This window comes from Chrysochloris asiatica, unplaced genomic scaffold (assembly GCF_000296735.1).
Source record: "Chrysochloris asiatica unplaced genomic scaffold, ChrAsi1.0 scaffold00015, whole genome shotgun sequence".
Taxonomy (NCBI): domain Eukaryota; kingdom Metazoa; phylum Chordata; class Mammalia; order Afrosoricida; family Chrysochloridae; genus Chrysochloris; species Chrysochloris asiatica.
The window spans coordinates 32,144,362-32,168,725 of NW_006408533.1; the positions used below are offsets into that span (position 1 = coordinate 32,144,362).

The following is a 24,364-nucleotide window of genomic DNA, read 5'->3' on the forward strand; positions in this document are numbered from 1 at the left end:
CATTTACCTCGCTTTGATTTTATATCACTGCCCACTCTCCCCTGGGAGCACACAAGTGGGCAGGCCATCTAATCCTTTGTTTAGTATTGGGTCATTTATTTCAAAGAGGGCTGCCTGAAGGCAAAGGGGAGGGGGAGTAAACACGAGTGTCCAGCTTGCCTCTGACTCTCAAGCCCCAAATGGTGCAGCACCACAGCCTACTGGAGCAATCAGCAATAAAAAGACACTTCAACGCCTTCAATTGCTTCCTTTACCTCCCAGTTTCCACCACAGTCCAGACTCTGAAGCCCATCAGTTTGCCACAGCCCACGCCAGGTCCCACCTGGTTACTCTCAGCACTGTGAATGCCATCTCCTCCAAACTCTACAAGATTTATGGTCCACACGGCACGGTTTCGAGTTTATTAATGCTGTTGCTGTTGAGTGTCATCCAATCTGCTTTCAACTCGTAGCAATCCCACTGGACAGAGTCAAACTGCCCTGTAGGATTTCCTAGGTTGTAAATCTTTATGGGATAATGAAACAAGTCATATGAATGGTTGAATGTGAAACTGATGATGTGCCCTGTAAACTTTCACTCAATCCACAATAAAAACCTTAAAAAAAAAGAAAAAGAAAATACCGTGACTTGAGACAGATGCACCTTTATCCTCAAAGTGACATCTTTGCTCTTGAACACTCTAATGAGGTCTTGTACAGCCGGTTTGCCTAATGCAATATGTCGCTTGATTTCTTGACTGTTGCTTTCGTGAGTGTAGAGACTGGATTCAATCAAAATGAAGTCTTTAACAATTTCAATCTTTTCTGCATTTTTTTGGTCCAGTGGTTAGTATTTCTATTTTCTTAATCTGAGGTGCAACCCATACTGAAGTCTGAGGTCATTGATCTTAATCAGTAAGTATTTTAAGTCATCAGCAAGCAAGGGTTATCATCTGTGTATCACAGGTTGTTAATGAGGCTTTCGCCAATCCTAATGTCACGTTTATAATAACCAGATCTCTGGTTATTCACTCAGCATACAGAATGAATAAATATGTTGAAAAAAAAAAATCTTTATGGGAACAGATTGTGGTTCTTTCTCCAACAGAGCAGCTATGTGAGTTAGACCTACCAATCTCTTATTTACCAGTCCAGCACTTAACTGTTACACCACCAGAGCTCCCAACCCATTTTACACTGTCATATGCTTTTCCATGTCTGTCTGTTAAAGTCTTCTGTAAGCGTCTTAAGAATATGTATCATGCCTAATAATTCTTTAGTAACCTCCCCTCTCCTCCAGCAGAGAAAAGAGGAAGCTGAATGGATGATGAATGACATTTGTCAAGTAGCAAGAAAAAGTCTTAGGATTTCCCTTCTATGCATACATTCATTTAACAATTCATGTGCTAAATCCTAGAATTTCAGAGATAAACCAAGCATCTTACAACATGTCTTACAAGAGTCCTTACAAGCTGTGTCACCGTAAACAAGTTATTCATCCTCTTGAGTGTCAGTGGCCTCATCCACTAAGAGGATAATTACATCTATTTTCGAGTCCCTGGGTGGTACAAATAGTGAATGTGCTCAGCTACTAATTGAAAGGTTGAAGGTTCAAGTCTACTGTGATAGCTAAGATTTTGCATCAACTTGACTAGACCAGGATTTTCAGTGATTTGGCAGTTAAGACCTCATGACAAGGTCTTAACAGTTAAATTCCTTGGGATGAGATCTGCTACTAACCAGATCTCATCTGGGGCATGCTTCCAATATATTGGACACTCCGGCAAAGCTTGCTGGCTTTTTGCTGGGTCTGGATCCTGCATCTGACTTGTCATCCAACATCTGGTTCTGGGAGTCTTCAGCAGTCTGCATCTTACCTGTCAGACCTGTCTGTCTGCCATCTGACCTGCCAATCCTGGGTCCATGGGTCCTGCAGCTACGTGAGTCAGAAACCTCCAGCCTAACATCTGGCCCACGGACTTGAAAGTTACCCACCTCTACAGCTGTACAATTCTGTGAGCCATTCCCTTGAATATAATATATATATGTGTGTGTGTGTGTATGTGTGTGTGTACATACATGTGTATGTGTGTATAAATAAATAAATATTTATATATATATATATATATATAGAGAGAGAGAGAGAGAGAGCAGAGGGGGTGGTTAATATCAAAGGAATGCCTCACACAATTATAGAGATATATACACATACATACGGCGCTCCAGTAGTGTAGTGGTTTATGAGGTGGGCTGCTAACTGCCATGCCAGCAGTTTGAATCTACCAGTCTCTCCAAGAGCAAAAGATGTTTTCTGCTCCTATAAAGATTTACAGCCTCGGAAACCCTATACAGGATTTCTATGGGTGGGAATAGACTAGGTAACAAACAGCCCTCACCACCACCATGTATACATCATTGCTATTAGGTGCCGTTGAGTAGGTTCTGACTCATAGCAATCCTACACAGGGTTTCTGAGGTTATAAATCTTTACGGGAGCAGAACGCCTCATCTTTCTCCCATGGAATGGCTGGTAGTTTTGAACTGCTGACCCTGAGGTTAGTAGCCAGACTCGTAACCACTATGTTACCTGAGTTCCTTTATGCACTTATACAAATATACATATCATATATTGTTGTTGTTGTTAAGTGCCGTCGAGTCATTTCTTACTCACAGTGACCCTGTATAGGGTTTCAAAGGAGCAGCTGGTAAGTTTGGACCACCAACCTTGCATATATAACATATATTTACATAAAATATAATATAGATTTTAAATGTTTATATATTGATATATCTATCAGTCTGTCAGATTGTGGTGGCTTGCGTGTTTCTGTGATTCAGGAAGCTATACCACTGGTATTTTAAATACACCCATGGTGTACAGATTTTAGCAGAGTTTCCAGACTTGGGAGAAGGAAAACAGGACTATTTCTGAATATTTATCCACTGAAAACCTTATGAACAGCCGAGGAACACTGTCAGATAGCACTAGAATATTGACTATTGAAATATTATGAATAGCACCAGAATATTCTCCGATACAGTTCTGGAAGATGAGGTGGATTGGCACAGTGGCAGTGACAATGGGCTCAAGTGTAACAACTGTGAAGATGTCACAGGACCAGGCAGTGTTCCGCTCTGTTGTGCAGAGCATCACTATGAGTGGGAACCAACTCAACAGCACCTAACTACAACATATAAAAAAAACCTTCACTGGTTTTGTGTCTCTAGAGAACCCAGCCTAAGACATCCATCCAGAGGTGCCTTGAAAGAAATTTCTGGTGATCTACTTCCTCAAAATCAGTCACTGAAAATCCTACGGATTTTCTACATATGCAGTTGCCATGAGTCAGAATGGACTGCACAGGAACTGGCTGTCTATCTATTTCACAAGACTTTTGTGAAAAGTAAATTAAATTGTCCTCATTTAGAATGACCCGCTTAATTCAGAGCCTGGCTCATGAGTCCTTAATGAGTACTGATAATTAATAGCCTTCTGATAATTAACTCTATGTGTATAAGGTCTTCTAGGTAACAGGGTTAAATTGTACAATTGTCTGATGAGAAGTGAGTGAACTTGAATAAGTCAAAGAAGAAAAATAAATCCTCCAAGAAAGGGAATTTCCCTGCAAAGTGCAGATGTCAAAAAGACATGGGCTGGGGGACTCCTCGCGGTTGTGGGGTCTACCACGAGGGCAGTATGTCAGACAACAAGGACAATTTTGATGGTGACGACTTTGATGATGTGGAGGAGGAGGAAAGACTAGATGACCTGGAGAATGCCGAGGAGGAGGGCCAGGAGGAAGTCGACATCCTTCAGTCAGAGGAGTGACCGCAGGCCAACCAGAAGCGGATCATCACACCGTACATGACCAAGTATGAGCGAGCCCGTGTGCTGGGCACCCGAGCCCTCCAGATCGCGATGTGTGCCCCCGTGATGGTGGAGCTGGGGGGCGGGGAGAGACAGACCCCTGCGCATTGCCATCAAGTAGCTCAAGGCCCGAAAGATTCCCATCATCATTCGCCGCTACCTGCCAGACTGGAGCTATGAGGACTGGGGCGTGGACGAACTCATTATCACTGAGTGAGCCCCAGTCGCCTTCCCACCCCACCCTGGCCTCTACTCTCCAGCTCTTCATCCGTGTAAATAATAAACTGCTCCGTCTTCCAGCCCCCCACCCAAAAAAAAAAAAAGACAAGGGCTGAATGAGTGGATGTTAATTGAGGAGAAAGAAGTCGAGAAAGGAGGTGATAATGGCTGTACATCTCAAACAACAGCGATGGCTAACCATCGCTGAATTTGTTCGTGTAGAAATTGCTGAACTGGTGCATGTTCTGCTGTGGATATTCTCAACTGCGAAAATAAATTACAAAAAAGAAAAAGTCTGGAGAGAGAGAGATGGGCAAGGAAGAAATGGAATCAGGAGCGTGTGGGTATCTCTGTGCCTCCATGAGCTGTTTGGAGACAGGAGAGCAAACAAAAACCCAGCAGCAGCTAGGGCAGGACTGGGCATAGAGAAGGGCTACAGTGAAGGCAGTGAAGTACTCAGGACACACAATTTAAGGAGAAGGACAGCCTCCATCTCAGGCTCTTGTAAGTGCAGCATCGACACCCAAGAGTAAGGGCCTCCTTACATTGTTCACTTGGGACACCTTACTTGCCTCACCCTGGTCCAAACCCTGCAGTAGTAGGTGCTCAGTAAAAACAGTCTGCCCAGCAAAGACTCAAAGTTGTCCTGCCAGCATAGCCCACACCCAGACCCCAGAGGATTCAGCATCCTTTGTCCTCTCCAGGGCATCCTCTGCCCCTGTCCTGTTTGGTTCCTCTCCAGAACCATTCTCTAAATAATCCTCCTTTCCCCCTTGGCCCCGTCTCCTGGGGCAGTGCTTGTTTCTCGGATCATTTGAACCAAAGGCTGGAAGGGGACAGCCTTCAAAAAGCCACATGTAGGCAGCACAGACTCAGCTGGTACTTTTCCTTGACCCAGTTTCTAATCCTCAAGTCTCAGGCCAGTACCAGCCAGTCATTCTCAGCCCAGATCTACACCCTTGAGGTGAAGGATGAAGGGCTGACAGGGAAGAACGTCCTCCCTCAGGTGGGGCTGGCCCAGCCTCCACTCCTCCTTCCCCCTGAGGTCTCATGAAAGGAACAGTGGGTAGCAATGTGACACATCATGAGCTCAGAGGAGGGGTCAAGCACCGTGGACTGAGGACACAAGAGAAGTGGGACTGGAACTGGCAGGGAAGGCACTACAGTGGGGAGACATGATGGGAGCAAAAGACCCTTAACTGACAGGAGTGATGTACAACTTTTAAGGGGGACCCTCCAGCACAGATCAACCAGAAAGGGTGAGATGTGGAGCAGGGTGGCATAGGAGAGGGAGAGATTCAAGGACTTACATTTCTGGGGAAAAAATGGCAGTCTTGAAAATCGTCTATTGTGGATACTCTGTCCATCTCCCCCTTCAGGAATGAAGGACTGGCTCTTCCCCCAGTTCCTGGGGTGCAGCAAGCTGACATCCTGAGCTCTCAGTCCTCACTGGGACTGAAGTGGGAGGAGTCACTTCAGCACAGGTGCCACCCCTCAACCTGTGATGAACCAGCACACACTGTGTGTGTGTGTGTGTGTGTGTGTGTGTGTGTGTGTACAGATCCGCTTTTAAAAAAGATTTTAAGATTCTATTTTATTTTTATCAAGAAATTGTCTTTAATCAGAATTATTTGATAGAGCAACCAGTCAAGAAAGGAAAAAAAACAAAGTTGCCAGCGAAGTATCACATTTAACAAGATCAACTAACCAATCTGGTTAAAACCCTTATCATAATCTGGGTTGAATAATTTATTTTTTTATTGCCTTCCCAGTCACCCAAGTTAACACCTATCTTCCCTTTAGTCCCTTCCCTCTCACCCCTAGTAACCATCAAAGAATATTTCTCTTAGCATGAAAACTTTTTCTTGAACTTTTATAATAATGGTCTCAAACAATTTTTCTCACATAATGCCCTCCAGGTTCATCCATGTTATGAGGTGTTTTGCAGATTCATCATGATTCTCCAACATGGTATAGTATTACATTGTACATATATACCAAAGTTTGTTTATCCATTGTGTCCTTGATGGGTATTTACACTGTTTCCATCTCTTTGCTATTGTGAATAGTGCTGTGGTGAACATGGGTATGCATATCTATTCGTGTCTCAGCTCTTATTTCTTGAGGATATATATCAAGTAGAGGAATTGCTGGGTCATATGGTATTTCTATTTCCAACTTTTTGAATTAGTGTCATACAGTTTTCCACAGTGATGGCATCATTTTACAGTCCCACCAGCAATGTAGGAGGGTCCCAGTCTCTCCGCATTCTGGCCAGCATTTGTTGCATTCTAATTTTTTGAACTTTACTATTAAGGCTAGTGTGAGATGATATCTGATTGCTGTTTTGATGTACATCTCTCTAGAAGTGGTTTGAACTGCAAAGTTGGTGGTTCAAGCTCACCAGCTGCTCCTTGGAAACCTTACACAGGGTCGCTATGGGTCGAAATTGACTCGACGGCACTTAACAACAACAACAAAAGTCCTGGTACAGAGTCCTGGTGCGGCGCTGTGTGTTAATGCGCCAGACTGCAAAGCCATTTGAACTGAAAGGTCAGCGGTTCAAGCTCACCTGCTACTCCTCGGAAACCCTATACAGGGTCGCTATGGGTCGGAACCAAATATCAACAGCATTTAATAACAACAAAAACAATGGTACTGGTATGGTGCTGCAGGATAATGCACTGGACCACAAGGTCAATTTAAACCACAAGGTCAGCGGTTCAAACCCAACAGCCACTCCTCGGAAACCCTGTTTAGGGTTGCTAAGGGTCGGAACCAACTCAATGGCACTTAACAGCACAACAACAATGGCGACTGTGGGAGCAAGGTGGCTCCATGTCATAAGCACTGGACTGCGAAGCACAAAGTCTGTGGTTCCAGCACGCCAGCAGCTTCATGAGAGAAAGATGAGGCTTTCTCCTCCAGTGAAGATTCAAAGCCTCGGAAACCCCACACAGGCTCACCATGAGTTATAATCAACTCAATGGCACTTAACAACAACAATGGCTAATGCAGATCCAGCCCTCTTACTCCAAACTCAAGACAACTAGGAAAGCCATCCAGCTCCAGGGTTCTCTGGGACTGCACTGCAGCTCCACTTCTCCCTCTGCCCAGTCTTCCTTCCTTCATCTCCCTGCCCACGTGCCCATCCCAAGAGCAGGCTGTAACAAGCATCCCACATCCACACTCTAACATCTGCCTCAGAGTCTGCTCTCCTGGGAACCTGATTTGCAACATTCTCCCAACAAAAACTACTTAAATAATGATTACAATGTGTTTTAAATGCCTTCATAGGTTGATGAACAATCTGCCAAGAAAAGAAGCCAGCAGCTCCCAAGAGACATCAGCCAATCCCAAGGACTTCCCTTTCAATGACAACAGAGCCCACCCAAGGTAAAGAGTCACATTAAAAGCCTCTATCTAAATAAAGCCAAGAAACCAAAAATAATCCAAAAGGCAAGAAGGGAGAAAACGTAGGATATGTTAAAAATTCCCATAGTATGGTGGTAAAAATCATTCCTAAATCATCTGTAATCATAATCAATGTAAATTCTTCAGGTAAAAGTCAAAAGATTGTCAGACCAGATGCAAAAACTGTACCTACAGACTTGGAACTGAAAGACATGGAAATAGTGAAAAAAGAATACATTCTGAGTGGGGAATACTAAATGAAAGCTAGTGTCACTATATTAATATTTGGTATATTTTAAAGCACAGCATATTGATAGAGATAAAAAGGGTTACTAAATAAAGGAGCTCTGGTGGCGTAGTGGTTACGAATCGGGCTGCGAACCTTAAGGTCAGCGGTTCGAAACTACCAGCCACTCCGCGGGAGAAAGATGAGACTTTCTACTCCCGTAAAGATTTACACCCTCGGAAACCCTGTGCAGGGTCGCTATGGGTCGGACCCGACTCGATGGCACTTAACAACAACAACAAAAAATACTATGATAAGGAGCTCTGGTAGCATAGTGGGAACGAATCGGGCTGAGAACCGCAAGTTCAGCAGTTCAAAACTACCAGCTGTTCCTCAGGAGAAAGATGAGGCTTTCTGCTCCCGTAAAGATTTACAGCCTCGGAAACCCTGTACAGGGTCGCTATGAGTCGGAACCGACTCCACGGCACATAAAACAACAACAACATTATGATAAACGATTCCTCTGAATACAAAGACATAGTATATCACAGCGAGTTAAGCTGTTAAAACGCAAGGTCTCGGCATTTCAAACCCACTAGCCTTTCCGCACAGTCTCGGAAACCTTAGGGAACAGTCTTCACTGTGGGTTAATGCACTGGACTGCAAGGTCAGTTTGAACCTCAAGGCAGTGGTTCAGGCTCACCAGCTGCTCCTTGAAAACCCTATAACAGGGTAGCTATGAGTCAGAACCAACTGGATGAAACTTAATAACAACAACACTGAGGAACGCAGTGCACAAGTGCAACCTTGTGAACCACAAGGTTGGCGATTTGAACCCACCAGCCCCTGAGGGAGAAAGATGAAAGTTTCTGTTCCCACAAGATATACAGCCCCAGAAATCCCACACAGGGTTGCTATGAGTCAGAAATGACTCAATGGCACTTAACAATAGCAACAACATGATGATTGGTTGTGTGATGCAGAATGGGTTCCGACTCATAGCAACCCTGTATATGGTTTCTGAGACTGTAAATCTTTACGGGAGCAGAAAGCCTCATCTTTCTCCCACGGAACAGCTGGTAGTTTCGAACTGCTGACCTTGAGGTTAGCAGACAACTTGCAACCACTATGCTACCAGAGCTCCTTAAGTCAGAATCAAATCGACAGCAGTGGATTTGTTTCTTTTGTCAGTATACATCTAATAATATCCCTTCAACATACATAATAAGCACAAGGAGAAGCTGTTAAACTCAAAATCAGCAAGGAAGATTTTAATACACATTTTTCAGTAATTGATAAGTGCAGTCATCCCAAAAATATCAACTGGAATAGGTTTGAACAAATACAAAACTACAGAGCAAACAGACAATGTAAGAACAGAGTAACTCGAGAATCATTTTCCTATCTTCCAAGTACATACATATAAAGTGTGACACTATAGGATAAGCACCTGACCACAAGGTCGATTTGAACCGAAAGGCCAGCAGCTCAAACCTACCAGCCTCTCCTTGGAAACCTATACAGAGTTACTATGAGTTGGAACCAACTCGATGGCACTTAACAACAAGGCAGATTTTAGGAATCTATATCATAAATGTCATGTTCTCTCATCACACAGCATTTAAGTTTAATAATAATAAGAAGAAAACCAAAAAGGGAAATTACTTAGAAAATTTTAAACATTTACAAATAAATGACAAAAGGAATTTTTAAATACTTGGATTTAAGAGATAAGAAAAACCATTCTGATATTTATTAGCTATATGACCTTGAACAAGTCACAGTGCTGCACCCATCAAATGAGGACAATCATAGTACCTCTGTCACAGGGCTGTTGTAAGAAGTCAGTGTGTTACTATATAAAGCAATTGGACTAGTCCTTGGCACAAAGCAAAAACCACACATTTGTCACTTGTTCGCATACCATCATCATTATTATCCCCAAACTTGAAGGCATACAGCTCGGGAATACCATAGCCTGATGAGTTGCTATGGTTGTTGCTGCTGTTAAGTACTGCCATGTGGTTCTGACTCACAGCAGCCTTGTCTATAGGGTGTCTGAGGAATGGCTGGTGGGGTTGACCACCAACCGTGCAGCTCAAACGGACCTTGCAGTCCAACGCACCATCCTCCTGCTGCACCACACCAAGACACATATACTATTATCTCTACACTACTTTCTAATTGTTGTTGTTTTTAAGTGCCGTAGAGTTGGTTCTGACTCATAGCAACCCTTATAGGGTTTCTGTTGAGTGGCTGGGGAACTTTGAATCGCCAACCTTGAGGTTCAAACGGACCTTGCAGTCCAGAGCATTGACCTGCAGTGCCACACCAGGACTCCAGGTGTACATTAGAAACAAGATAGGCTGGAAATTAAACAGAAAAGTGTCTAACTTAAGTTAAAAAAAAATGAAGCCTCAAACAGCAACAACAATGCCTATGATCTGGATCCACAAACAATGTCTAGGCAAGCAGCAGTCACGAAATCAAATGAATATTGCATTGGACAAATCTGCTGCAGAAGACTGTTCTAAAGTGTTAAAAGCAATGATATCACTTTGAAGACTAAGGTTGGCCTGAGCCAAGCCATGGCATTTTCAATCAGCTCCTATGCATGTGAAAATTGGGCAAAGAATAAGGGAGATGAAAGCACAAGTGATGTATTTGAATAATGGTGCTGGCAAAGAATACTAAATATGCCATGGACTGTCAGAACAAACAACTCCAAGTTGGAAGAAGCACAGCCAGAATGTTCCTTAGAAGCAAAGATGGCGAGACTTCATCTTTCATACTTTGGACATTTTATCAGAAGGGATCAGTCCCTGTAGAAGGACTTCATATTTGACTGCAGAGGGTCAGCAAAAAGGAGGAATACCCTCAAAGATATGTATCGACACAGTGGCTGCAAAGTGGGCTCAAACACAGCAATGGCTGTTAAGATGGTACAGCACACAGCAGTGTTTTGTTCTGTCGTACATAAGGTCACTATGAGTCAGAACCAACTCTACGGCACTTAAAAGCAACAACTATTAGAAAGTAGTGTAGAGCCACCACAAAGCTCATGGTTATAATCCTATTTTGGAAATGGGTTATATTTATTATGTCAATAAAGCAAGATTAGTGTAGGGTATGTCTTGAGTCAATCTCTTGAGATATATGAGATTACACAAGCTAGCAGAGCAGAGATGGGGTGAAATAGATGACAAGAAACCAGGAAGAAGAAGCTGAGAGTCCAGGATCTTCCTCCAGAAATTACAGAGAAGAAAAAAAAAAAAAAGCCTTTCCCTCAAGCTGGCACACTGAATTTGGACTTTTAGCCTCAGAAACTGTGAGAAAATCAATCCCCATTTGTGAAAGCCATTCACTTGTGTTACCTCTGTTATAGCAGCAATAGAGAACTAAGACAAAAAGAGCTACAGATGAGGATGATAAGCTTTGTGTGAAAAAAATTGAAAATGTTGAAAAAATTAGTAGAACAATAGAATTGACCAAAACTGACTGAAGAAATAGATAATCTAAATAGTCTTATAACCATTAAGGAAATGGAATTAAACATTTAAATACTTCCCACACAGAAAACATGAGGTGCAAAAGGCTACATGGGTGTGTTACACTAAGCTTTCAAAGAATAGATGATCTCAAACTTGTATAATCTTTTCCAGAGAACAGAAAAGCAGGAACATTCCCAATTCCTTTTACAAGACTACTTTTAAAACCCAACAAAGACAGCATGACAACAACTAGTATCATTCAAGAGGGAGCACTGTGGCTCTAAAGGGACGGATAACCACAAGTTTAGCAGTTTGAGCCCACCAGCTGCTCCTTGAGAGAAACATGAGGCTTTCTGCTCGCTCAAAGATTTACAGACTCAAAAACCCTATACAGGGTTGCTATGAGTCAGGACCAACTTGACAGCACTTAACAACAACAAAATCAGTCAAGAACATAAGAGCCAACATTTAAAAAATAAATAAATAAATACTAGTAAAGGAGTCCCTGGGTCACATAAATGGTTAAGTACTAGACACCTAACCAAAAAGGCTGGCAGTTCAAATCCACCCAGAAGCTCCTTGGAAACAAGGCCTGGCAATGTGCTTCTGAAAGGTCACAGCCATAAAAAAATACTAGTCAATAAGACCAAGTCAAATAACACAAGACCTGGGGACTCCTGACCATGGACAAGGACATAGCCACAGAGGACTAGAGCTGAGAGTGAAGCATCCAGCTGGTATGAAGTGAGGGGAGACACACAAAAACACCCAAACTTGCAGATAGTATCCATTTGACCTAGTCTCAACAGCTAGATAATCAGAACTCAACTGTTGCTGTTGTTAGATGCCATTGAGTCCGTACCGACTCACAGCGACCTTATGCACAACAGAACGAAACACAGCCCAATCCTGGGCCAACCTCACTATCGTTGCCACGTTTGAGTCCATTGATGCTGCCACTTTGCCAATCCATCTCGCTTTTTCTCTGACCCTCCACCCTACCAAACATGACATCCTTCTCCAACAACTAGTCCCTCCTGACAATATGTCCGAAATATGAGAGACGAAGTTTGGCCATCCTGGCCTCCAAGGAGCACTCTGGCTGCACTTCTTCCAACACAGATCTGTTGGTTCTTTTGGCAGCCCACGGCACTTACAATATTTTCCTCTGACACTGTAACTCAAAAGCATCAGTTCTTCTATGGTCTTCTTTATTCACTGTCCAGTTTTCCCAGGCATATGAGGTGATTGAAAATACCATGGCTTGGGTCAGGCGCACCTTAGTCCTCAAGCTGACATCTTTGCTCTTCAACACTTTAAAAATGTCTTGTGCACCAAATTTGCCTAATGCAATAAATCATTTGATTTCCTGACTGCTGCTTCCATGAGTGTTGATAATTGATCCAAGAAGAATGAAGTCCTTGACAACTTCAATCTTTTCTCCGCTGATAAGAATGTTGTTTATTGGTCCAGTGGTGAGGATTTTTGTTTTCTTGACATTGAGATGCAATCCATACTGAAGGTTGTGCTCTTTGATCTTCATCAGTAAATGTTTTAAGTCCTCTTCACTTTCAGCAAGCAAGGTTGTATCATCTGCATATCGCAGCTTGTTAATGAGCCTTCCTCCAATCCTGATGCCACATTTTTCTTCATATAACCCAGCTTCTCAGATTATTTGCTCAGCATACAGGTTGAATAAGTATGGTGAAAGAATACAACCCTGTTGCACACCTTTCTTAATCTTAAACCATTCAGTGTTCCCATGGTCTGTTCAAACAACTGCCTCTTGGTCCATGTACAGATTCCTCATGAGCACAAGTAAGTGTTCTGGAATACTCATACTTCGCAATGTTGTCTATAGCTTATCATGATCCACACTATCCACCACACATCTGTCAGTTTGTCATACCATAGTGGCTTGTGAGTTTCTGTGATGCTGGAAGCTTTGACACTGGTATTTTAAATACTAGCAGGGTTACCCATGGTAGACAGGTTTCAGATGAGCTTCCAGACGAAGACAGATTAGGAATGTTATAAATGAATTCCGATGTTGCGTAAAAGACACTCGGTGAGACTAAATTACCTTGGCAAAGCAAAATTTACTCCTGCAGGAGGGTGCATGCGCATAGCCGTACATACAGGAACAAGCCAGCGAGCACTCCAAGTGGGCAGTCCACTCGGGTTTTTAATCCCTGATGCGAGTCTCAAGGCTGTGTCTCACCCCATTGGCTAGGGCTTTGACTGCACAATCTTTTCCCTTACCTGGTTGGCTAGTTCAAATTCCTAAGGCACACATTCCTATTTTAGGAAAGGGAAAAGAAAGATCATAAAGTGTTTACTCACTTCAGGAAGTAGTCAAAGAAAAAGAGATATCATAAAGTCTTTACTTTAGGAAATAAAGACAAAAAGAGAGGTTACCCGAATACAATAAACAGGATTATAATAAATATATCTATTCCCCCCCCCCACAGGAAGGAGTGACGAACTACTTCCGAATATTTAGTCACTGAAAACCATATGAATAACAGAGAACTTGAACAGAGGAAGATAAAAAAAATTTTTTTTTGACAAAGGAAACGAGGGTAAATTGCTACAATTTTATGAACTTGACCTATACTTATGGATGTAGTAGTTCAAAGTACTAACTGAGAGGGAAGGAGTCTTCACATCAAGTATCAATGCTATCCTCTCTGTATACAGGGTAGATAGGGACGGGCAACTTAGAAAATGGCTACCTAAAATGAGGGGGTGATAGAGGCACAAAGTGACTGGCTTACAAGTTTTCAAGAGGGAGTTTAGTTTAAGAGTGTACGGGGGAAGATAGAGTCCCCACTGAATAGTTTTCATCTTGTCTAGATGGGTCTGATAAAAAGAGATGGGGATAGGATTCTTGTGATTCAATAGTGAGTAATTGTTATCACAACTCATTGTGACTGTCACATCTGTAAAGGTCGAAGTTTTGTAACAAAAATGGGGGAGTAGTCAATCTTACAGTCCAGAAACAGAGGTTCCCTAGGACCATCAAGGGAGAAGAGTACAAGCAGAATGTTGGACCCTATCCAGAGAAGCAGCAACACCAGGTGGCGCAGAGATGAGGACATGGAGAGAGGGAGCAGCTGAGGACTCTGCACTCATGGAAAGAGACAGGCTGGGTGCTGGCAGCCAGCAGACAGGCATACAGAATGTGCCCTTTGGTTGTTTAAATTCTTATATATTCCTGAGTGTTTTTGTGTACACGCCTCCCCCAAAAAAGGAAACTAGAGAAAATGGAAACAAATACTGTTAAATGATGATGCATGGAGAGTGTAATCATTGCAATGAAATGATGGTGTAAAGCTGATGTTCTCCCATGTAAACTATCTATCATTCAGTTTACAATAAACACTTAAAAAATAAAAATAAACCTGACTATAACCCTAAAAAAAAAAGAGAGAGAGAGAGAAATATATGGTAGTCAGTACAACCATGGATCCACACTGCAAGTTCTCTTACTTACCATTGGTATCTCACGTGGTCTTGTGATATGTAATCACGTGATGCATTGTTTCCCTAATCATAGAGGGCGTTTCTTGAGAGACAGCTGAGTTTTCCTTTTTTGGCTTCCCAGGAGCCCCACCAATTGCAGTCTCTCAGCAAATTAAATCGATTTACCCAAAAGTTACAAACCATATCTTATCTTACTTTGTCAAGTAAATACAGTCAATGCCATTAAAGGAATGTCACACCATCCAAATTCTATTAATACTGTATTTTATGATGAGTTATAAATATGTAAATATTTTTAATAAAACCATTAAAAAATACAATAAACTAATATAATATTAAAATGCAGAGTTTATTCCAAAAATTGAAAGTGAGCATTTACTTATGTAATCTACTACATCTAGTGTTTAAAAAATTGTAGAAAAACTACATGATCATCCCAATAATATAAAAAAAGCATCTGGTAAAATTAATACCCAAACACAATAAAACAAAAAAAACTTCTCAGGACAATGGACAGAGGAACCTGCTTCTCCTATTAGACAAATCCTTAAAGATAAAGAGAGAGGGAGGAAAAAAACAAAAACACTATAAAATGTCATATTCAATGAGGACACTTTACCAGCATTCCCTTTAAAAATCAGGGTAAAGTCATGCCATATAGGGGAAAACTAAGGCAAAAAAAAATCAATATAAGCTAAAATTTTTTAACTTAAAAGAAAAGAGATAGATTATAAATTGTTGCAATGGTTTCTTAGACATGGCACCTAAGACATAGGCCAAAACCAAACAGATAAACTGGATTGCATCACACACACACACACACAAAAAAAAATTGTGCTTCAAGGCGCCATCAAGAAAGTAGAAAGACAACCCACTGACAAAGAGAAACTTTTGCAAATCATAACTGATAAGATCCTTGTATCAAGTATACATGAAGAACGCCTACAAAGCAGTTTAAAAGAGAGAGAGAGAACCTGAATCTTTAAAAATGGGCAAAGGATGTGAAAAAACATTTCTCCAATAAGCACATGAGAAGATGTTCAACATCATTAGTTATAGGGAAATGCAAATCAAAACCACAATGAGATATTCACACCCACTAGAATGGTTACAATATTTTTAATAGAAATTAACAAGTATTGGTGAGGAAATGGAGGAGTTGACACCCTTCTACACTGCTGGTGGAAATACAAACTAGTGTAGCCACTTCGGAAAACTGGCAGTTCTTTAAATGGTAAAACAGCAATTTTACCCCTTGGTATATATCCAAGAGAAATAAACCATAGGCCCACACAAAAACTTGTATATGTATTTTTGTAGCAGCATTATTCACAATAGCCAAAAAGTGGAAATAACCCAAATAGCCATAGGCTGATGATGAATAAAGAAAATGTGGTATAGCCGTATTATAAAATATTACTCAGTAATAAAAACAAATGAGGTAGTGATGCCTGCTATCCACAGATGAGCCTTGAATACAATATGCTAAGTGAAAGAAACCAGTCACACAAGATCACATGCTGTATGACTCCATGCACATGAAATGTCCAGAATAGACAAATCTGTAAAGACATAATGCAGTGGCTCTGTGGGTTAATGCACTAGACTGCAAGGTCAGTTTGAACCGCAAGGTCTGCAGTTCAAGCTCATCAGCTGCTCCTCGGAAACTCCATACAGGGAGGCTATGGGTCGGAACTAACTCAATGGCACTTAACAACAACAAAGTTAGGAGTCCTGGTGTGGCGCTGTAGGGTAACACCAGCCTGCTAACCACAAGATTGATGGTTCAAACCCACCAGCCACTCCTCAGAACCCCTATTTAGGGTCACTATGACTCTGAACTGACTCGATGGCACTTAACAACAACAAAGTTAGGTGTATCAGGGAATTAGTGAAGAATGACAACTAAGTGGCATGGGACTTCTTTTGGAGTAATGAAATGTTCTAAATTGATTTGGGTGGACATATTACTCTGTCGCTATACTAAAAACCATTGATTGTCTACTTTAAATAAGTGAACTGAGTGGTATGCGAATAGTATTTCAATAGGCTATTTTTAAAATTAAAAAAAAAAAAAAAGACAAGATAGGGGAAATCATGATTAACACCAGGATGTTCACTATGATACTTTTATTGACCATTATAACAAAAGGCCCTAGCCAGTGCAGTAAGACAAGAAAAATAAAGGTATAAGTTTGTGATGAAAGAAAGAAGTCCCAGAAAAATCTACCTGTAACTTATTTCTTTAAGTACATCATCAAGGTTACTATTATAAAATCTTTATATAAAAAAATCAAATGTATTTCTATATACCAACTACAAATACTTAGAAAATAAATTTTTAAAGATGCTTTTTACAATCGTAGTAAAAACCATGTATCCAGAACTAAATCTAACAAAAAACAAAAATTTAAAACCTTTATAGAGAATTATAAAATTCCACTGAAAGGTATTATGGAAGAACATTCAAAACCTATTCTTCCTTTGAAAAATAAATTTAAAAGGCATATGAGACCAAATCATAAAAATCTGACAATGTCCTTTTTAGCTTAAAAACAAACAAATCTTTACCCTTTGCTTGTTCCTCTTTCAAGGCGTCAAGACCTGAAGTCCATAACATTAGTGAGCTGGTGCATTAGCAAACCAGATTTAGCTCACAGAGGGGTTTCGAGGGATAATTTCCATACCCCACCCACCCCCATTCTTGAAAATCCTTCTTTTAACCTTTGTCCTTTCTCTGCTGACACCTCGAAAGGGTAATTAATCCCTGTTCACTGTCCCACCTCCCCTTCCCTCTCTCCCACTGCAATGAAGGTCCCGTCCCCACCACTAACCCTAAAACAGCCCTTGTCTCTAATTCCAAATCCAGTGAACACATTCAGTCCTATCCCATTTGATCCCTCTGCAATGGCCACACTCTCCTTGTCACCCTTAGACCTTGATTTCTAGAATATCTCGCTCCCCTCGCTCCCCTCCTCCTCAGTTCTCTTTGCTCAGCCCCTCCCCTCCTGTATAGGAATTCATTCCTCAAGGCTCTCCTCAGCACAGCAGTTGCTACTTACTCCATTCTCCTGCAGGACCTCACCCACCTCCTCACTCAGACCATCAGTTTCCAAAGGAAGTGTTTCAACCAAATAAGTTATGAAGTTGATTAAATGGGGGGGGGTGCTCCCAGAATTTTTAAATAAAGTACAATAGAAAATATTAGAGCTGATTTCTAATAACAAGGCCAAGTATGGTGTCACCAAATGTTTGCTTCCATTGCAGGTGTGAATGTGCCCTAGCTCCCAGATATATATTTCTAACATATTTCTTCCTTGGGTTACAATTATAAATGTTCGTAAAACATCCATTAAGATGGCTGGTTGCTCCAAAATCTGCAGTGTTAGCCTGGGTCTTCCTCTCTTGCAATTTCAGTCTCTTTCCCAACCAAGTGCTGGACAGCTCCACATGGAGAACCTTCGGGTCTGAAGCAGATCCAGATTCAAAAGGTTAACCTCTTTGCTGCAGAAATGTTCCTCATATATTCCCTACTTTGTGCTTTGTACTTTGGCCCTGGCTGCCTCACCCTGCGCCCAGAGTCACATGCTCTAATACCCCCACTGTATAGTATCACTCAGCTCTCCCTGTACTTTCCAATCCTTGCTCAAGATGCACTTCATCCTCTTTTCTTCATCATGTGCCCTGGTAGCACAGTGGAATATGCACTGGACTGGTAACTGCAAGGTCAGCAATTAGAGTCCAGCAGGCTCGCCATGGGAGAAAGATGAGGCTTTCTGCTCTGTAAAGATTTACAGCCTCAGAAACCCTACACAGGGTCTCTGTGAGTCAGAATTGACTACAGGACACACCATCACCATACCAATAGGTCATTGCTTTTCTCCTAAAACTCCTTTCAATCACCCCCATGTACCTTGAAGCCATTCTCCTTCATTATGGTTCCCCGTCATCCTTAAAGTCCCTTGTCTATACCTCCAGGGGTGGCTCATACATGAGTTGGGTGCCCTCATATCTTTCCCATTAGACTGTAAGTTCCCCAGGGACTCGAGGATGTGTCTGTCTTGAACAACACAAAGTAAATCTTCAGGAAGTTCTTGTTCAATCAGGAACTAATATGAAGAAGCCAAAAGCATCAAGAACAAATGGCACACCTTTGTTTATTGTCTTTCCTCCTACTCTACATGATATGTGCTCTCTCCAACAGAGATACTGAGCCCACCAGCCATCAACAATGTTATACCATTTCCCCTCTTGACAACTGTTTGCAAGATGGGCCCATAGTTCAGTCTACTTCAAAAGGATCTTCCCAGAAATGGCAGAACATGGGGAAAGGGTCCAAAGAAATGGATTCACATTGACCCACACCCCCTATTTCATTCTGGGATGAACTGTCCCTAAATTCTCTCTCAAATATCCTGCCATCTAGGTGCTCTCAAGCTCTTTGTGGGGTGGTAAATAACAGAGGCCTTGCTGAAGACATCAAACCAGCTCCCCACAGACACAAAGAATGGTTGCCTTAAGGAATCTCCTAGCCCTACAGTGGATCCCCATATCAGGTTCTCTTCACCTCTGACTGGACTATGACAACAGCTTCCAGTCTTTAGCCCTCCCTGTCCTGGATCCCAATAACCCTCCTTATTAAATGGCTTTTGTCATGCCACTACCTTCCCCAAGGACCAAAGGAAGCTCCCATTGGCCTAATGCACCAAGTTCTAACTGCTCTTTCTCACCTTTAAGTCACTTCACTGAAACCACTGATCCTCTGATATCTATTTAATCTGTCTCTTAACCATGTGTCATCCGATTCCCATCCCCACACACAACACACATGCACACACATCACTCTGAATCATTGACTCAGTAGCCAATATTTACCAAGAATACTACGTGCCAAGCACCATATCTGGAACTCAGGGTGAAACTGGGAATAAAACAGCAGATCTCTTCCTTGTAGAACTTTCTCAAACTCAGAATTATGGACATTTTGGGTTGGGTACTATTTTGTCATAGGGGCAGACCTGTACACTGAAGACAGTTGGCAGCATCCCTGGCCTCTACCCACTAGATATCAGTAATATTCTTGTCACATAGTTGTGACAACCAAATATGTGTCCAGACATTGCTTAAGAGACAATAACCACTTGTCCAGAGCAGCAGTTCTTAAACTTATTAGGCCTTTAGAAATCACCTGGGGAGTTTGTTAAAAAGACAGCTTATTGGATCCCATCCTGGGAAAACTGGATTCAGGTCGCCAGAAATTTGTATTTTTAGTTGTCCTCCAGGAAATTCTGATGCAGGCTGTCCCAGAACCTCTGCTTGAGAGTTACTCATCTAGTGTTTTTACAAAAGAGATAATCCAATAATTACATACAAGCAGGGCTTCAAACCAGTTTAAATCATTTCAGTTATGGCTGATGCAACAAAATTGGTACAGATCCATATTTGTAAAATGTCAGTGTACAGGAAATGATAACCAGACCGGAAAATGACAGATCAAAAAAGCCTTAGAATGGGAGATTCAGAAGAGGCATAGTGAGCCCTTTCAGGAGTCTGCTATAGGAGACTGGATGGTCACGATGCTGTAGAGAGCAATACACATTCAAAGCAGCACACTTAGTTGGCTGCCATCTTTGAGCTGGGTACTTTTGTTTCCAACTCTACTGATCAAGAGATTTAGTTGCCTTGCAACACACTCTCTGCTCTTGTTTTCTAGGAAGAAGATTGAGTTTCTAGCAGAGCATCAACCCATCTTTTTTCCCATTCTGGTTACTGTTCCAGTACACCTACATTTTATAAATAGATTTGTTCCAGTTTCTCTATGTCAACCATGATTGAACAGGGAAGAACCAGTACAAAGCATACAAGTCAGCTTATGGTAATTACAATTTGTGCAAGAAACAAGACAAGTGGGCAGGTGCAATGGGTGCACAGATGTGGCAGCTACAACCCGGTGTGGGGTCAGGGAGCCCTCCATGAAGAATTAATCAATAACTAAATTAAGCTCTGCTACAGTAGTGGTTATGAATCGGGCTGCTATCCTCAGAGTCAGCAGTTAGAAACTACCAGCTCTTCCGCTGGGGAAAGAGGAGGCTTTCTGCTCCCATGAAGATTTACAGCTTCAGAAACCCTGTACGGAGTCGGTCTGAGTCGGAACCAACTCCACAGCACATAACAACAACAAATTAAGTGATGCAGGTTGAGTGGGTGGGCAGGGGTCAGGCTGTGGGCAAGTAAATCACACCTGTATCTCTGCACCTCTGCTCCCATGGTCTTTGATTCTGAATGTGCACTTCACCTCCACCTAGCCATATGGTACCCTTGCTTCAAGTCCCACTCAAGTTCCACCTCCTCAGGCAGTCGCCCCTACCTACTCCAGCCCATCAGTATCTTCCTTCTCGGAAAGGTTATTATCTACTTCCTTTCTCGTTTGTAATTTCAAGCTCCCTGTGCACAAAGACCACACCATCTTCTGTACCCTTCTCTACAACACCCTTCCAGGATGGGCAATGTCCAACACCTGCTTGCTTGACTGGATTAACACAAGCCCCGGAAGTAAGGCCTGCAAGTGGCCTCAATGGATTTAGCGGACCAAGGACATCTGTGTGAGGGAGGCCTGGAGTCAGACTGGTCCATCCACCCAACATCAGAGAGGTCTTGCCAAGAAGAGCCATTAGTAGTTGAGTTGGCCGTTGTCCTGAGCACTGATACTCTCCCCTGTTTACTAGACAAAAGGGCTCCTGCAGCCCCAGCAGCTCTGGGTAAGTGCCAGCAGGGGGCAGGCACCCAGAGCTGCCCTGCTGACAAGCAAGTGCCAAGGCAGTAGTAGCAGGCGGGCTGCCCGTAGGGCCCGCCCAGCTGTCCTTGCACAGGGTCAGTGTGCAGCTGGCAGTAACCAAAGGAGTGGGCAGACAAGATGCAACAAGCCAGGAGACTGTGTAAATGTCTGCAGCCACAGTCAGCCAGGGAAGAGCCCTTTCTGGGTAGGTCAGGGACAACCTGCTGTTTGTGTGGGGGGTGGGGGGAGGGGGGGAGGAGTTACCTGGGGGTGGAACTATTCTATTCTAACCACTCAATTTCCTACCCTGAACCCAACCAGCAGCCATCCTCATCCTCTCACTCCTGAACGTGTCCCAGACTGGGGGCACAAGTGACTGATGTGGCACCTCACAGATAAAAAAATGAACTGTTTCATTGTGCATTCGTTTAGAGGGTTTTTTAATTTTTATTCCTATCAGCCTGGGGGGAGGGGTGGTGATCCTGGGGAAACGTTGGCAGCAAAGGCAACAGCCTCAGTAAAAGAGGGGAGGTCTCTCCAAGAGAGGCTCTGACGTGGGAGAATGAGAAGGCAGCCTCCCTCCAGCTCTAACATCCAGCGGTGACCTGAAGCGTGTCCACTCAGGCTGATAAGCAAGCGGCTGGCATGCCAGTGTATTTTCCACTCACACGAGGGCTGAGGCTGCGCCTGAGTTTCAGAGTGACCTCCTACTGGTCTTTCTCTTAATGGAGTTTTCTACTGATCTGGAAGGGGTACCCACCAAAGGAAGAGACACCCACCGTGGGGAGGGCTAACTTCTGCCGCAGCTCTGACCTTCCTGCCCAAAGAGGACCATTTGCCTCAGCAGGGAGCAGGTTGTGAGCCTCTGAATCAAAGGCTACGGGATTATAAGAATTCACCATCCTTCTCGCATCTTCCCAAACCACTACCACCCCACCGCACCCGACTCTCCTGGGTAGGGAGCTTTGTCCCCCAAGGGTGTCCACAAAAGTTCAGGGCTCCCGAGGTGATTCTATCCGGCTTGGAGCCCTCCACCTCCGGGAACCTCCCCTCCCACCAAATGGTCATGAAACTCTAGGTTTGGGGGACATCGATCCCTGACCCGCGTGACTGCTCCTGATAATCACAGGATGTATCATCAGCTTGGCTGCTCCGAATTCCTACCTGCTCCCCATTTTTCACAGCGGATAAAGTTGTCTGGCCCCTCGGACAGGCGCTGGGCAGACGCTCTCCTCCGGCTTAGGGCAGAGATGCGCTTCGAAGCACTGTGACCCCAGCCTGATGCGGCTATACCTGGGTCCAAGTGCAGACCCCATAGCTACTTCCCCCGAAGACACTCGAGCCAACTAGGCGGCCGCCACCCGGGACTCACCCGCGGACCCTGCGCACCCCCAACCCGCTCGGACTTTCTTACCTCTTGATGTAGTTCCTGCCATACAGGATCTGTTGCAGCAAGGTCACCAACGCGAAAGCGCAGATGAAGATGAAAAGCAAAGTTCGGTTCCCTAGTAGATCCCGGTTGGCGGAGGGGTCGGCGTAGCGCATCCTGGCGGCGGTGCGCACGCGGTGAGGCGCGGCGGACGCGGGGCGCAGGCGGGCCCGGCAGTCACGCGCGGGATTCTGGGGGCCAGTGGAGTGCGCGTCCGAGCCCGCGCCTCAAGACGTGACCAGGCGGCCAGGGGACTTCGCAGGGCAAGTTTCTGGCTGATGCGTCCAGAGCAGGGGCATCCGAGCGTCCCAGCCCAGGCGGAGAGCAGCGCAGAGCAGGTACTGGTTCCTCGGCCGTGATCCGGGCTTCTCTCTGGATGCCTCACTTCCTAGCGCCCGGGCCAACAGTCGCCGATTTCCTCACGGAGGGACGACGCCAGGTGTCCCGCGCTGGGTGCAGCCCCTCCCGCCGAGGCGGCAACCAATAGGAACCGGGCCACGGCGCCGACAACGGGGGCGCCCGAGCGCGCTGCGCACAGCCCCCTCGGCCGGTCTCCTGATCGCGGTGTATGGAGCGCGGTGTCCTTCTTGCCCGGGTTGGCCACGTCCGATCCCCCGGCCTGCAACGACGGAGCGCGAAGGTTGGCCTGGAGCGTTGTTAGGGAGGGGGGACCAGAGCCCCCGGACAATCTGGTTAATGACAGGAGGGCGGGGGAGAGAGAAGAGGAGGATCGGAAAACACCGGGTTTGGGAAGCTGGATCTGCGGAGCCAGGCTCGCTGGCGAGAAAACATTTGCATGCGGCGCGCAGGGCACTGAGTCACCGCCGCGGCCGCGTCCTCTAGCTCTCCTGACGATTTCTCCGGAGAAAGCGGAGCAAGGTCAGCCGGGCAGCCCTCAAGGACAGCGCGCTCGGCGCCCGCGTGCTGATGGCCTGTGGGTCTGCTCGCCTGCGCCCTGGGCGCCCCACGCCTTCAGGAAAGAAATTCAGGGACTGTCCGCCCCTCCACGGCTGCCGCGCGCGGTCGTCAAAGAATCTATTGTCACTGAGACACCAGAACCTCGTCTCATCTTTGGAACCACTCGTAAATCCTAGGTCAGGCAGCCGATCACCTTCGGGTAACAGGGTCCCCAAAAGCCATTTGTAAATCACTAAGTCAGAAAAGCGTGCTTTAGAGAACACGCGGGGGCTGGGGAGGGGGGACTGGGTAGAAAATAAACAGAAATGCAATGCGAACGTCGTGCCTTTGCAGAAAGCCTTCTCTCCAAATACGACCCCCGCGCGCTGGGCCACAACCCAGTCATCCTAACACCCTAACACCGCAGTCTCCGGATGTCTCGGGTCACGTGCCCGCGGCGGGATAATTCCAGGGCGTCCCTTACAGGGCCCTCTGCCACTCCAGTGGGTTCCAGAATTAGACCGAAGATTCATTTCAACTCAAAACGTGACCAAAACTCAATCAGCAGCGAGAAAGAAAAA

The 24,364-nt window shown here is 44.3% G+C and overlaps 1 protein-coding gene across 1 annotated transcript in view; it reads right to left on the minus strand.

Moving 5' to 3' along the window:
• Positions 1-23,011, minus strand: part of ST8SIA5 (ST8 alpha-N-acetyl-neuraminide alpha-2,8-sialyltransferase 5) — a 72,916-nt gene extending 49,905 nt beyond the window's left edge. Inside the window, exon 1 of the mRNA XM_006835107.1 lies at positions 22,872-23,011. Within this exon, the coding sequence (XP_006835170.1) occupies positions 22,872-23,002 (131 nt within the window). The 5' untranslated portion in view covers positions 23,003-23,011. The remainder of the gene's footprint in view (positions 1-22,871) is intronic.
• Positions 23,012-24,364: the final 1,353 nt, after the last annotated feature.